The sequence below is a fragment of the Myxocyprinus asiaticus genome, chromosome 27 (assembly GCF_019703515.2).
Source record: "Myxocyprinus asiaticus isolate MX2 ecotype Aquarium Trade chromosome 27, UBuf_Myxa_2, whole genome shotgun sequence".
In the NCBI taxonomy this organism is placed as follows: Eukaryota; Metazoa; Chordata; class Actinopteri; order Cypriniformes; family Catostomidae; genus Myxocyprinus; species Myxocyprinus asiaticus.
The window spans coordinates 13,056,913-13,070,943 of record NC_059370.1 but is presented as its reverse complement, the minus strand read 5'-3'; the positions used below and the strand labels follow the sequence as shown (position 1 = coordinate 13,070,943).

The following is a 14,031-nucleotide window of genomic DNA, read 5'->3' as shown; positions in this document are numbered from 1 at the left end:
TTATTTTACTCTTAACTATTGAATAGACTCCATTCTATCTTCAGAAATAGAATTATAGTGTAGCAGTATTTATTTATTTTACTCTATTGAATAGACTCTATTCTGTCTACAGAAACAGAATTATAGAGAAGTATTTATTTATTTTACTCTATTAAATAGACTATTCTATCTACAGAAATAGAATTATAGAGTAGCAGCATGTATTTATTTTGCTCTATTGAATTGACTCTATTCTATATACAGAAATAGAATTATAGAGTAGCAGTTTTTATTTATTTTACTCTGTTGAATTGACTATTCTATCTACAGAAATAGAATTATAGAGTAGCAGTATTTATTTATTTTACTCTTAACTATTGAATAGACTCTATTCTGTCTACAGAAATATAATTATAGAGTAGCAGTATTTTATTTTACTCTATTGAATAGACTATTCTATCTACAGAAATAGAAATATAGAGTAGCAGTATTTATTTTACTCTATTGAATAGACTATTCTATCTTCATAAATAGAATTATAGATTAGCAGTATTTATTTATTTTAGTCTATTAAATAGACTATTCTGTCTACAGAAATAGAATTATAGAGTAGCAGTATTTATTTATTTTACTTTATTGCATAGACTCTATTCTATGTACAGAATCATAAAAAGTAATGCTTTATGTACAGTGTGAATTCTTTTTCCATGACAGCATTCAGAATTTAATTTTTTATGCAGAATTTGGAAATGCAGTTTGTTGAAATGTATAATACATTCTTGGGTCAAAATAAGGTACATAAGTGTGTACATTTGAGAGGGATTTATTCACATTTACCATATTGTTCCATCAGGTAAGAAACTGGTAAAGTAACTAGACTATAACATGGAAAAATACCAATTTTAATGGCAAGACCTAAAGCAATACAACTGATCATCACAACAAATATTTCACTTGTTTTGAGTGAAGATTAGTAGAAAAACATGTGGGATCTTTAAGAGTTATATTTACTGTAAGACTGTATGCATAAAATGTCATAGACTGTTTGCTATTAAAAAGGAAATGAGCATCTCTAAATGTCTTTTCACAAAAAAAGGTATAGGTAGCCTGACATAAAAAAATGAAGTTATTTGCATTTACACATTCTTGGGAGTTGTAACAGGTGCTTGTTACATTGTGCAATAAATAACATAAGTGAAAATTGTGCATAATGGGTAAATAGTTTCTTAAAATTAATAATAATACTACAATAATACTACTTATTTAGGTGGTTCTGGCACTGCTTTGAAATATCGTTGTCATTGCACTGGATTAAGTGTGCTTTGCTTTAAAGGTGAAGGATTTGTGTTCAGTTTTACATTGCGATATCTGTAACAAGTCATGTTTGGGGTTGGTAAAGGTGGTGGAAGGCATGTGATCAGATGCTTACCAATTATGTGAGTCCAGTGTGTTAACAAAAATATTATTCTAATAGGATTATGAAAAATGTCTTATGAGAGCTAGTCTGACTAGTTAAGTGAATATTTTCCCCGAAAATTAAAATTCTGCTTAATTTGTATTAAAATTAAAGTATTAAAACTACTTACTCACCCTCATATCTTTTCAAACCTGTATGCTGGTAGTTTTTTCCATGGAACAATTTAATTTTATTCTAGTAGAAATGTTTATTTAATTCTTTATGATGCTCTTTCATATAACATTAATAAAAGCACCAAATAAGTACGACTCTTGCTTTATATTCCAAGTCTTCTGAAGCCGTATGATTGCTTTATGTCAGAAACAGACTGGAATTTTTTTTATTTTCACACAAAAAAAAAAACATTTAACTGTAGCCGAAGCTCTAAAATCTCATTTGCTTTCACGTTCAATTTAGTAATATACTGTAGGTTATACTTCACAATAAAGTTCCATTTGTTAACATTACTTAACAACGTAAGTTAACATGAACTAACAATGAACAATACTTTTACAGCATTTATTAATCTTGGTTAATGTTAATTTCAACATGTACTAATACATTTTTTAAATCATTTTTTAAACCAAAAAAACAATTGTATTTTTATTCACTAACATTCACAAATATTAATAAATGCTGTAAAAACTATACTGTTCATTATTTGTTCATGACACCTAATGCATTAACTAATGTTAACAAATGGAACCTTATTGTAAAGTGCTACCAAAATAAATATGTTTTATAGTGTTGTGCTAGGTTTGACGTCAAACACCATTGATACACACATCTTATAATAATTTACTATTGGCCTGATTTCATACAAAGCTATCGTATGACTTCAGAAGACTTTCAATACAGCGCACAAGTCTATAATTTTATGCAATTTTATGTTGTTTCCTTCTCGGAGCTTAACTGTTTTCGTCACTATGAATTGTTGCTGTATGGAAAATAATTCTGTGAAAATTTTTGTGTTCCACTGGGGGGAAAAAAACAGTACACAAGTTTGGAACAACGTGAAGGTGCGTAAATAATGATTTTTGTGTTTCAGGTCTAGTTTTATCTAAGAGCAGGATTTAGAGGAGCATCACATTATTGGATGAGCACCTGTACACTGATTAACATTAAGTATTGTAAGAACATTGATGCTGCTTGAACTGCTCAGTATCACTGAACGTCTGGTTGCACTGAGAGCAGTACTGGGAGTTCCGCTCGGCTTTTTCTCCAATATGGATCTGCTGATGCCGTTTCAGGTATTCCACTCGACTGAATCTTTTCCCACACTCCCCGCACTCATACGGCCTTTCGCCTGTGTGGATGCGCTGGTGCCTCTCCAAGTTTCCAAGACGACTAAAGCTGCGGCCACACTGCGGGCACCTGTGGGGGCGCTCGCCAGTGTGAACCAGATGATGGCGCTCCAGGGACCGCGAGTGCGTGAATCGCTTGCCACAGAGTTCGCAGCGATGCGACTGCTCTCCTATCTGCACACATTCATGACTCTTGAGGCTCCAGGCATGGCTGAACGCTCTCTCGCATGTAGAGCACTGAAAGGGCCGCTCCTCAGACACGGGGCAAGAGTGCGCCGCCAGGTCAGAGGCGGAATTGAAGCCGCTGCTACAGCGTGGGCAGAAATGCAGGATGTCTCCACCCTCTCCTCCTGACTCTTCCTCCTCTTCCTTGTTCGTAGGGGCTGATGGGAGTTGTAGTTCAGTAGGGTCGGCTCTATGTAATGATGATGACACATCCTGCTGAGAGCTGCACAGACCGTCTAGTCCAATGAATGCCACACCTGCGGTCCCACACCCCTCATTAGAGGGGCTGCCCAGGCATGACTCCGCCTCCTCCCATTCACGCTCTGACTTGAGGGCAGTCTCAAGTCTGCTGAGCTCATCTCCACTGGCCATTGGTTCCTCTAGCATGGGTGGCTGCTCCTCCCACACTTCTGCAGCAGCCGATTCAGGACCAGTAGAGGCAGTGCCCATTTCTCCTGAAGTCATATACAGACATATATACTAATCCTTTATACAAAAAAAGTTCACCCATAATGAACATTCTGTATTTATTTTCTCACCCTCATGTTGTTCCAAACCCATATGCTGTTATTTTTTCCTTGGAACACGAAACATTTTGAAGAATGTACACACTCCTCTTTACCACACATCGAGAGTTTTTAAAGACAACACACTGTTAATCTCCAAACAGGACAAAAAAACCTTTATAAAAGTATGGACTATTATAAAGCTGTCCACAAGACTAGTGTGCTATCTTCCAAGTCCTCTGAAGTCATAAGATAGCTTTGTGTGAGGTACAGACATTAATTACAAGCTGTTATTCACAGATAATCTTTCTCCTTCTCTTTCTCCTGCTTAAGGCTGTACAATATGGAAGAAAAACGTGATGTACAATGTGATCAGGGTCAGAAATTAACATGGGCTCCTGGCGAAAAGGCCAACAAAAGTGACAAAAATGCCTCTGAAATTAAAAAGGTTAGGCATTGTAAACAAAGCATTTATTTGTAATATTTGATACACAGTATTTCTTAATATTGTATTCTAGGCATAGATATACATTTTATGGCATAAAACATCTCCGGTTACACATGTAACCTCGGTTCCCTGAGATGAAGGGAACGAGACATTGCCATAAGCACTATGGGGGAAGTCCTTCTAGACGACCTTGTTGAAACCGTTATTCAATCACGGCAATCTTCCGATTGGCAATGGTGTCTGAGCCCCGTCACTCTAGGTGCGCAGTTGGCCTATATAAGCGGGCACTCAGTCACCATTTCTTCAGAAGTTTCTGACAGGGACAAGAGTGAGTCACTCATATTATGAAAAGTAGTAGTGCGGCCAGCTTTGGCAATGTTCGTTCCCTTCATTTCAGTGAACCAAGGTTACATGTGTAACCGGAGACGTTCCCTATTGATTCTGTTCTCTCGACATTGCCGTAAGTACTATGGGGAATGGTATCCCATCACACCGCACTATGTGACATTACACTCCCAGAGTTATAACTCCAAATAGAGATATTCATAAGGAGTCACAGGCCACAGGTCGATGATTTATAAGTCATATTAAAGTGTATATGAATAATCCCACATGGTGGTTGCCAGATGGAAACTAATGTAGTCTGGGATCTATATGAACCACATAGATATACACAGTATGGATTATTAACCCTCTCACAACAAGGTTGGGAAAGTAGGTTTTATTTCTTATGGGAGTGCTTATGACTTTAAAAGAAGCAGTTCAACAGCATATAATTAGGTGGCTGTGTTGATTATAGTCGGTAGCCCACCCATAATAAGGGCTTGTGCTCACCCGCTTGAAAGTAAGAAGCGCTCTATACAGAGAGGACTTGTGAAGAGATGGATGCCATGTCCAGGTTATAAAACCTTGCAAACATGTTTTTTGAGGACCATCCTGCTGCCAAACAACATCCTGTAAGGACACACCGTTTGTCCACGCCCATGAAGAGGCCATGCGCTTTGACACCAATAGGGCAATTCACTCCCTGTGATACGTAAGCAAGGGTGATCGCATCAACGATCCAGCAAGAGAGCCTTTGTTTGGAGATGGACATTCCTTTTGTGCATCCTCCATAACAAATAAAGAGCTGATCCGACAGCCTAAACTGATGGGTGCGCTCAACATATGTATGCAATGCCCTCACCGAGCATAACATATGCATAGATTGCTCTTCATCTGAATTAAATGGTGGGGGAAAGAAGGCTTGTAAATGAACCACCTGAGCCCTGAAGTGCGTTGATAAAACCTTAAGCATGTAGCCTTTTCTAGGTTTATTGGTGGCTTTTGACAGATCTGGACCAAACTCCAGGCATGAGCTGTCAGTCAACAGCACCTGCATGTCACCCACCCGTTTAAATGAGGCCAAAGCCAATAGGAGTGCAGTCTTTAAGGAAAGCACCCACAGCTCAACAGATTCCAGTGATTCAAACAGGGAGTTTGTGAGTGCCTTCAGCACCAGATTCAAGTCCCAAGTCAGCACCATAGCAGGGCGAGGGGGGTTCAAACGCCTCGCTCCCCTAAGGAACTTTATCACTAGATTATGTTTGCCAATCGAAGAGTCAGCCTCCAGGGCGTAGTATGCGGAGATAGTCGCTACATAAAGCTTGAGCATTGACGGGGTAAGACCAGCGTCCAGCCGCTCTTGAAAGAATGTCAAAATGGGGTGATTCACCAGGTTTTTACCATGTGAAGAGCACCAATTTGCAAACATGCACCATTTAAGTGCATAGAGGCATCTCGTGGACGGTGCTCTAGCATTTAAAATGGTATTCATCACCAACTGAGCCAATTCTGGCTCGTCCGATGTGCTCCATTCAGGGGCCACACGTGTAAATCGTGTCTTGTGCTTGAGAGAGAAGGTCTCTCCTCAGCGGTATTTCCCACGGAGGGCTGTCTATTATTTCTATCATCTCCGGAAACCAGGACTGATTGGGCCATTTTGGCTCAATTAACAGAACTGTTTCCATGTCCTCACGGACTTTGAAGGAGGCACACCAGGGGAAACCTATATTTGCATTTCGCCGGCCATTTGTGATCCAGCGCATCCACGCCCAGCAGAGCTTGGGACATGGAGTACCAGAGGGGACAGTGGGCGTTTTCTGCGGATGTGAATATGTCAACTTCTGTTTTGCCAAATATTTCCCAAATCCTTATCACTGTTTGAGGATGAAGTCTCTATTCCCCTGGTAATACTCCCTGGCGTGACAACAGATCCACTCCGAAATTCAGATGGACCAAGACATATGTTGCATGCAACGAAAGGAGATGATGCCCACTCCATTGGAGGAGGCGTTGTGTCATGCTCATTAACTGTGGTGATCGGAGTCTGCCCTGGCAATTTATGTACACCAATGTGTTGTCCGAACGAATCAGAATGTGGTGATTCGCAATGTCGGAATGAAAAGCTCTTAAAACTAGAAAGACAGCCAGTACTTCTAGGCAGTTGATGTGCCACACCTGTCTCGCACCTGTCCAGGTGCCGAAAGTCGGCCGTACATCGCACACTGCTCCCCAACCCGTGTTGGATGCATCTGTGGTCACCAATTTTCTTCTGAAAATTTGACCCAGCATAACACCCTGTTGGTAGAAGACTGCCGCTGTCCATGGTGCTAGAGCAGCCAGACAGCAGTGAGTCACCATGGTGCGCATGCGCCCGAGGCTCCAGGCGCAATGTAGAACGTGCCGTCTGAGCCAGTACTTGAGAGGTCTCATGTATAACAGACCTAACAGTATGATGGCAGATGGTGCCGCCATAAAACCCAGCATTCTCTGAAATGACATCAGTGGCAATGTTTTCCCCAGTTTGAACTAAGACAAACTCTGAAGAACGGTCTGTACGTGCTCGTTCGTGAAGTGCGTGCGCATGCTCACGAAGTCGAGACGAACCCCTAAAAGGAGATTTTTTGGCTGGGAAAAAGTGTGCTTTTCGCCAAGTTGACATTCAGACACAGATTTTTCAGATGGCAAAGCAGCAAGTCTATATGTTCATTCAGTAGTGCCTCTGATTGGGCTAGTAATAGCCAATCGTCGAGGTAATACAAAACATGCACACCATTCATTTTCAATGTGGTGAGCGCCGCATCGATACACTTCGTGAATGTGCGGGGAGCCAGAGACAGACCGAAGGAAGGACTTTGAATTGATAAACAGTCCTCTCAAGCGCAAATCTCAAAAACTGCCTGTGACGCGGTGCAATTGGAACATGAAAGTATGCGTCCTTCAGATCTATTGGCGCAAACCAGTCCTGAGGACGGATGTGCGATAAGATCTGTTTCTGATTTATCATTTTGAACGGGTGCTTCGTGAGCGCACGATTCAAGCATTTCAGATCTAGGATCGGCCAAAGCCCGCAGTCTTTTTTTGGAACGAGAAAATAACGGCTGTAAACCCCGCTGTTTGTGTCACAGTCTGGGACAGTCTCTATTGCGTTTTTTGCAAGGAGACTCATCCGGCGCATCCTGTGGTCGGACCACAGATTGCAAAACATGGGTGAAGCGAGGTGGCCAGTGTACAAACTGAATCATATAACCGTGCACGGTCACTTTTAACACCCAGTCTGACACACCCGTGAGAGCTCACCACGCGTTCGCGCAGCGGGACAGCGGGCTTATTAATTCGCTCGCTATAGGAAATAGAGCGCTGCTCACCATAGGAAAGCGGTTGAGCATAGTGTGTGGGATGTATGATACGTGAAGAGGAAATGGCCCTTTTCGCTGTGTGAGCGTCCAGTGTTTGTACAACGGGCGCTTTTTCTTTTGCGAGAACAACCTCTGTTAGTAATAAACACAGAAGCAACATTTTGAACAATGTCCTGTTCCCACTGAACAGTAATGGGGAAGATGGGAGAAACACTGTGCGCCTCGAATCGAGCCTTGTTTGGCTCTGGGTGATGAATAATGGCGAGCTCTGTGCTCCTCTTCACAGGGCTGGGCATGTCTGGAAAGTTTCTGCTGCATGGCCGGGGTTTTTCCGTCAGCAAGTTTTTCGCGCAGAGACGTCGGGTGCTTATGCTTGGGCCACGGTTTGTGTGGCCTCACAGACGGCTAAACAGTAGCTTTCGGCTGCGCTGGGGCAGCCCGGAATTAGATCAGGAGCATGCCGGGAAAGGGTAAGTGATACATCTCTTTGGAAGAAAATGTTTCATCACTTCAGACTGCTTTTGTGCCACGATGAAGCGCTTTAAAAAGCCTTCCACGGTGTTGCCAAAGAGACAGTTGGGCGACACCGGGGTGTTGAGGAGGGCGGCTTTCTCTGCATCACGCATCTCTGTGAGAGTTAGCCAAATATGCCAGTCCAGAACCACCAGGCTGCTCATCGCTTTGCCAATGGCCTGAGCGGTAGCTTTTGTGGTTCGCAGAACCAAATCTGTAGCAGTGCGACAAATCTGGATCGGGGCCTTGCTCATCCATTGTTTGACAAGCTTAGCTTGAAAAACCTGGAGCACCGACATGCTGTGGAGGGCTGAACCATCTTGGCTCGCTGCTGTATAAGCTCTTCCAGCCAGTGCGGTCATCAGTGGACACGGCTTGGAGAGGTGGGCGGGGCGGTATTTCCATCCCATGGCAGTATTATGGCAGAGGTGAGCTGCAACCGCCTGTTCCACTGGGGGAAGCTTTGAGTAGCCTTCTTCCTCAGCATGGTCCACTTAATGAGGACAGCAGCATCTCCGACCTGAGTGCACGAAAAGTAGGGCACATGCCAGGTCTTTGTGTGCTCCACGTGGACCTCAGGGAAGAATGGTGCACTCCTTCGGACCGCAGTCTGTTGAAGACAGCCGGTTTGCAAAACCATTCATCCAGGCAAGACTTTTCTGGCTCTTCTGGAGGGGAACACTGAAGACCAAGCTCTTCAACCACTCTTTTGAGAACGCGAAGAAGCTCCTGGTCTGTAGGGTGTGCATGTTTTTCACCCTCGCTGGGGGAAAAGGCAGCAACATCCCCCATGAACCACTCGCCTGAAGCTGCGAGTGATACAGCATCATCCCCATCGTCAGAGCCACCAAACGTAATGAGGCCGTGCACTCCAATAGAGGGTCTGAGCTCATCGGAAGATCGAAAGTTTGGGAGGCTCGCAGGGTTTGCTTCGGCACAAGATCCTCCTCTAATTCTTCCAGCTCAACCTTACTGCCCCGCCGTGCCTCCTCTTGTGGTTCCTCAGGACATCACACAGAAGAGGTGGGTGGGAGGGCACGAGAGGCTGGATCTTCCCTCAGAACGAGGTTGATCCTAGAGCGCAGCGTCCGGAGATTCATGCCCTCGCAGTGAGGGCAGTCTGTCTCCATGAGAGCTGCTTGTGCATGGGTGCGGCCCAGGCAGTGAAAACAGCTCTCATGCTCATCAGACGGCGGGATGTGTTGTTCGCATAGGAAACACTTGCGGAACGACATCTTTAAAAAGATGCGTCACGCTCCATCATTTGAGTCGGAAGCAGTTTTTGGAGAAACATGATTTTAGTCTCAGTTTAAAAAAGAAGTCAATTTTATCACATAATTCAAACAATAAATATTGTTTAGATGCTCTAGAATGCTGTGCGTGACAGATCGCGGTAGCTGCCCATTCAAATGGAGCGGGGCACAATGCTCTCTCTCTCCGAGTTCTCTGACTAGCACAGAAGAAACGTGAAAGAACATCTGAGGATAGGTTGAAAAATACTGTGTAACTTACTGAAATGTGACTTCTCTCATGTAATCGCCCAATCTATTAATGTTAAAATGACATGAAGAAAATGAAAATTAATATCTCGCTTTTCCGTGGGTGCTTGAGCCCCGGGGCTCACTCACGGGATCATTGGCTATTCACACTGCACGCACGCACACACACCTGCATCGCCATAATTACATTATGGCAAGCCCTTCATTATCGCGATATGTACATTTGCAATATTTCGATAAATGCGTGTGCCCCTACCTCTGCTGCAGCTTTCAAAGGTCATAATTATTTAACCATGTCATATGGACTACTTTCATTGTGTTTTGTTGCTCTTTATAGAGCTTGACAGCCCATGATCACAATGAACTGTTACTGCATGGGAACAAGGAGTACATTCTGTAAAAATATGTGTAAATTCTTCAAAATATCTTCTGTTGTGTTCCATGTAAAAACAACAAAAACAGCATATGGGTTTAAAACAACATGAGGTCAAGTAAATTGTGGCATAATTGTAATTTTTAGCAAACTATTCCTTTACCAACGCAACTCATAAAAAAAAAAAAAAGAAAATGTATCCTGGTTGTCCCAAACAAGGTATTGTAGTGCTTACCACAAGAAGGGCTGGTTTCACTTTGGTTCATCTGTAGGGCCTCTTGCAAAAGCCTCAACGAGTCTAGTCTGTAGCTTCCCACCTTAAAAGAGCAAAAACATAAGGAGATGGTTCCCACACCTTTTGACCAATTAATTTTCAGGACTTCAAGTCGTTCATGATTACTGGATGAGGCTTTTTAAAAATGATTGTATAAAGATTGCATTAAAAAACAAAAATCCCAATGAAATATTTTAGAGCTGAGCATAACTACAAATATCTATTCACTATAGAATTTCCAAGTCTTTTTGATGACCTTTTAAAATGTATTAATTTCCTTGACTTATCCAGGCCTGATATTTCCAGGTTTTCCATTGTCGTGGGAACTCTGTTTGAAATGAATAATTTTTACCTAACAAGGACCCATTTCTTTTAATACTGATAGTGAATAATAAACAACAATAACACAAAAACACAAAGGTTGTAGGTTTGGTCTCAAGTAGGGGTTACACAATCAAAAATGTACAAATATCAGATCACTATTGCACCCTGGAATGGGGCACAACATATTGGTTCCAAAAAAAACATTGAATGAAAAAAAAAAAATGCTTCTTGACAAAGAATAACTAAATAACAAGTCTTAATGTAGAAAGAGAAAGTGATCATCTCAATGTAAAAAGAGAATGGAGACACCAAATTCTGCACTGAAAAAGATGAATTACAGTAATTATAATTGATGTCAACAATGATAGGATAAAATATGGATGTCTGTCACCCTGGTGCAGTTTTTGTGATTGAAAGTATCTCTTCGCATCAACTGAAAACGTTAACTCACTTTCAACCGAACCACTGTCAAAATCAAACTGCACAAGTGAAACCCAGCGTGTGTGAGGAGGACCTGGCCGTTCAGCAAGCTGCAGACAGGTATACTTCCAGAGACTGAACGGCAACCAGAGAAAATAATAGTTTTGATATTTTAAACTTCAGCCTATTAAACTTCAGCATTCAATATGTTTAATATCTGTATGTATAGTGTCTAATAATTAACTGGCAATGTACACTTCAGTTTCTCTTGCCAATAAAGGTTAATGTAAATTAGATCTGCCCATTTTATATATATATATATATATATATATATATATATATATATATATATATATATATATATATATATATTTTTTTTTTTTTTTTTTTTTTTTTTAAAGTCCACTGGAAAACGGCAGAGGATTTTTTTTTAAATAATGGATTCACAGCCCTAATATACAGTATATACACTGCCTGGCCAAAAAAGTGTCACATACTCTAATATTTCATTGGACCACCTTTAGCTTTGATTATGCCATGCATTCATTGTGGCATTGTTTCAACAACCTTATGCAGTGTCACAACATTTATTTCCATCCAGAGTTGCATAAATTTTTGGCCGAGATCTTGTATTGATGACGGGAGAGTCAAATCACTCTGTAAAGTCTTCTCCAGCACATCCCAAAGACTTTCAGTGGGGTTAAGGTCAGGACTCTGTGGTGGCCAATTCATGTGTGAAAATGATTCCTCATGCTCCCTGAACCACTCTTTCACAATTTGAGCCTGATAAATCTTGCCATTGTCGTCCTGGAATATGCCCATGCCTTCAGGGAAGAAAAAATCCATTGATGGGATTACCTGGTAATTCAGTACATTCAGGTAGTCAGCTGACTTCATTTTACTGCCGCATAACATTGCTGAGCCTAGACCTGAACAATTGAAGCAACCCCAGATCATAACACTGCCTTTTTTTCAAACTGCAACTTTTTTTTTTTTTTTTTGGCCAGGCAGTATATAAATGAAAGATGAGTCAAAATAATATTGTGATAACCAACATTACTCTACAAAATGCAGTCGATTGAGCTTAACTTGTATTGAACCTGGAACATTCCTTTAAGGTCCAAGGGGCCTCTCCTGCTCATCTTCAAGCCGATGTCCTTCCTCCCTCCAGTCTGTTCCCCTCTGCATCCCCACTATCTCCTTCCTTCCCTGCAGCTGCTTCCTCACATCTGATTGGCTACTCACCTCCTCTTTAATGCTGGCCGCCTCCTTCCTCTCCCCAGAGATGTGTCTCCTGTCCTCCTCCTCCCCTCCACCTCCTCCTCCAGTTGGTAGATGTGCTCGGAACACGTCCCTCCTCTCATCCCTCACTCTTCCAGTCCCCTCCTCCCACGCATCAGCACTCCACTCCTTCCCGTGCTTGCCTCCTGAGAGAGAGAAAGACGGGAGGGGGAAGAGAGGAGAACAGGAGGGGGAGGGAGGAATGGAAAAGAGGAGAGGAAGGAGAGAGAAACCTGAGAAGTGAGGAGCAGGTCGCCATTATAGGTTCCCACTCCATTTTGACTGTGGAACAGCAATGCACGACAGAAAACCACACTATCTAATGAGAGTGAGCTGCCCAGTGCGCTTACTTTGGAGATCCACTTTGCGCGTTTTGCGCCCGGTGTCGTCCGTGCCAAGCAGAGCTGCGGCGCGCCGACTGGCCGCCCAGCCCATGCCATATTTGCGTTCATTCCTCAGTTTATTCTCAGTCAGCCTCAATCTCAATTTCAGAGCTTCGTTTTCTTTTCTGTTCAGTGATATTTCCACCAGGTAGTCGTTCACCGTGTCCTGAAAGAGTTTGGTGATCTCGCACACTGATGCGCGAACCAAACTATCCATGACAGCGGTCAGGTGCGCTTGAAAGGTCTTCACCGATTCCGCCATGGTTTCATAAGTGTACAGTTACACATGCACGGTGCAAATGAGATGTCACAATAAGTTTAGTTTAGTTTTTTCATCAAAACTATGTGGGGAAAAAATCACATTAGTAAAGAAAAAGAAAAAAAAATCCCTATTATGGCATATATCAGCACCATGTTTTTACCATCGTTTCTGCACACATGAAGCCGTGTTTAGGTGTGCACTTGGTCAATTGATTAAACAAATCAACTGTTCAAGATTTATGGCAGCGGTTGTCACCCGAAGTAGCCCAACTTTGCGCACAGCCAATGGATCAGACAGACCCACAGCCAATGGATCTTTCCCAGTCTACCTTCTCGAAGCTTGCAACCCAAAATTCAAACCACGAATATATCGACGAGGTGGTCCTGGGTTAAAATAGATCCGTGGTCATGCCTGAAGAGCCGTAAAGAAGCGTTTTCATCAGCAGAAATGTCACCGTGTCGCGAGCAGCTCTCTCAACTCAAGTGCTTTTTGCTTACTGGTGTGTCCGATTCGCGAACGAACGCGTCTTTTGAACCGAATATTTTAAGGACTCGATCGAACCGATTCGCAAAGTTTTGGTACATCACCCGATTGACTTTGCTTAGGAGTAAAACTGTGAGATGGGAACAGTATTGTTAACAAAATGGGAATAATAAATATGAGGCTACGTTCTTAACAATGTTATTAAAGGTATGCCTATAATCCAAGTTCAATACAAGTTAAGCAATCGACAGCATTTATGGCATAATGCTGATTACCACAAAAATGTCTACGTGTCCCTCCCTTTCTTAAAAAAATAAAAAATAAATCTGGAATACAGAGGTACTTTAAATGGAAGTGAATGGGGCCAATCCGTAAATGTAAAAATTAAAATTAAAATTAAAATAAATAAAAATTATATATATATATATATATATATATATATATATATATATATATATATATATAATTTTTATTTATTTTAATTTTAATTTTAATTTTTACATTTACGGATTTTAATATATATATATATATATAGCCGTTTCAAAACTATAGCCACAAGACGTAAACAATATGCGTGTTAACATGTTTTAAGCATTTACTTTTCTGTGTAAAGTTATATTC

General features: G+C 41.7%; 1 protein-coding gene across 2 annotated transcripts; it reads right to left on the bottom strand.

The window, feature by feature from the left end:
• Nucleotides 1-597: 597 nt before the first annotated feature.
• si:dkeyp-121d2.7 (zinc finger protein 2) lies at nucleotides 598-13,729 on the bottom strand. 2 transcript variants are annotated; one of them, XM_051657740.1, is made up of 4 exons: nucleotides 12,633-13,729; nucleotides 12,247-12,428; nucleotides 10,219-10,300; nucleotides 598-3,419 (listed from the first exon to the last, which is right to left on the bottom strand). In XM_051657740.1, exons 1-4 carry the CDS (start codon nucleotides 12,925-12,927, stop codon nucleotides 2,557-2,559), a joined length of 1,422 nt encoding a protein of 473 aa, XP_051513700.1. In that variant the 5' UTR covers nucleotides 12,928-13,729; the 3' UTR covers nucleotides 598-2,556. The 2 variants fall into 2 exon arrangements, with proteins under 2 accessions (XP_051513700.1, XP_051513701.1); XM_051657741.1 differs by lacking the exons at nucleotides 12,247-12,428; nucleotides 12,633-13,729 and adding an exon at nucleotides 11,569-12,225.
• Nucleotides 13,730-14,031: the final 302 nt, after the last annotated feature.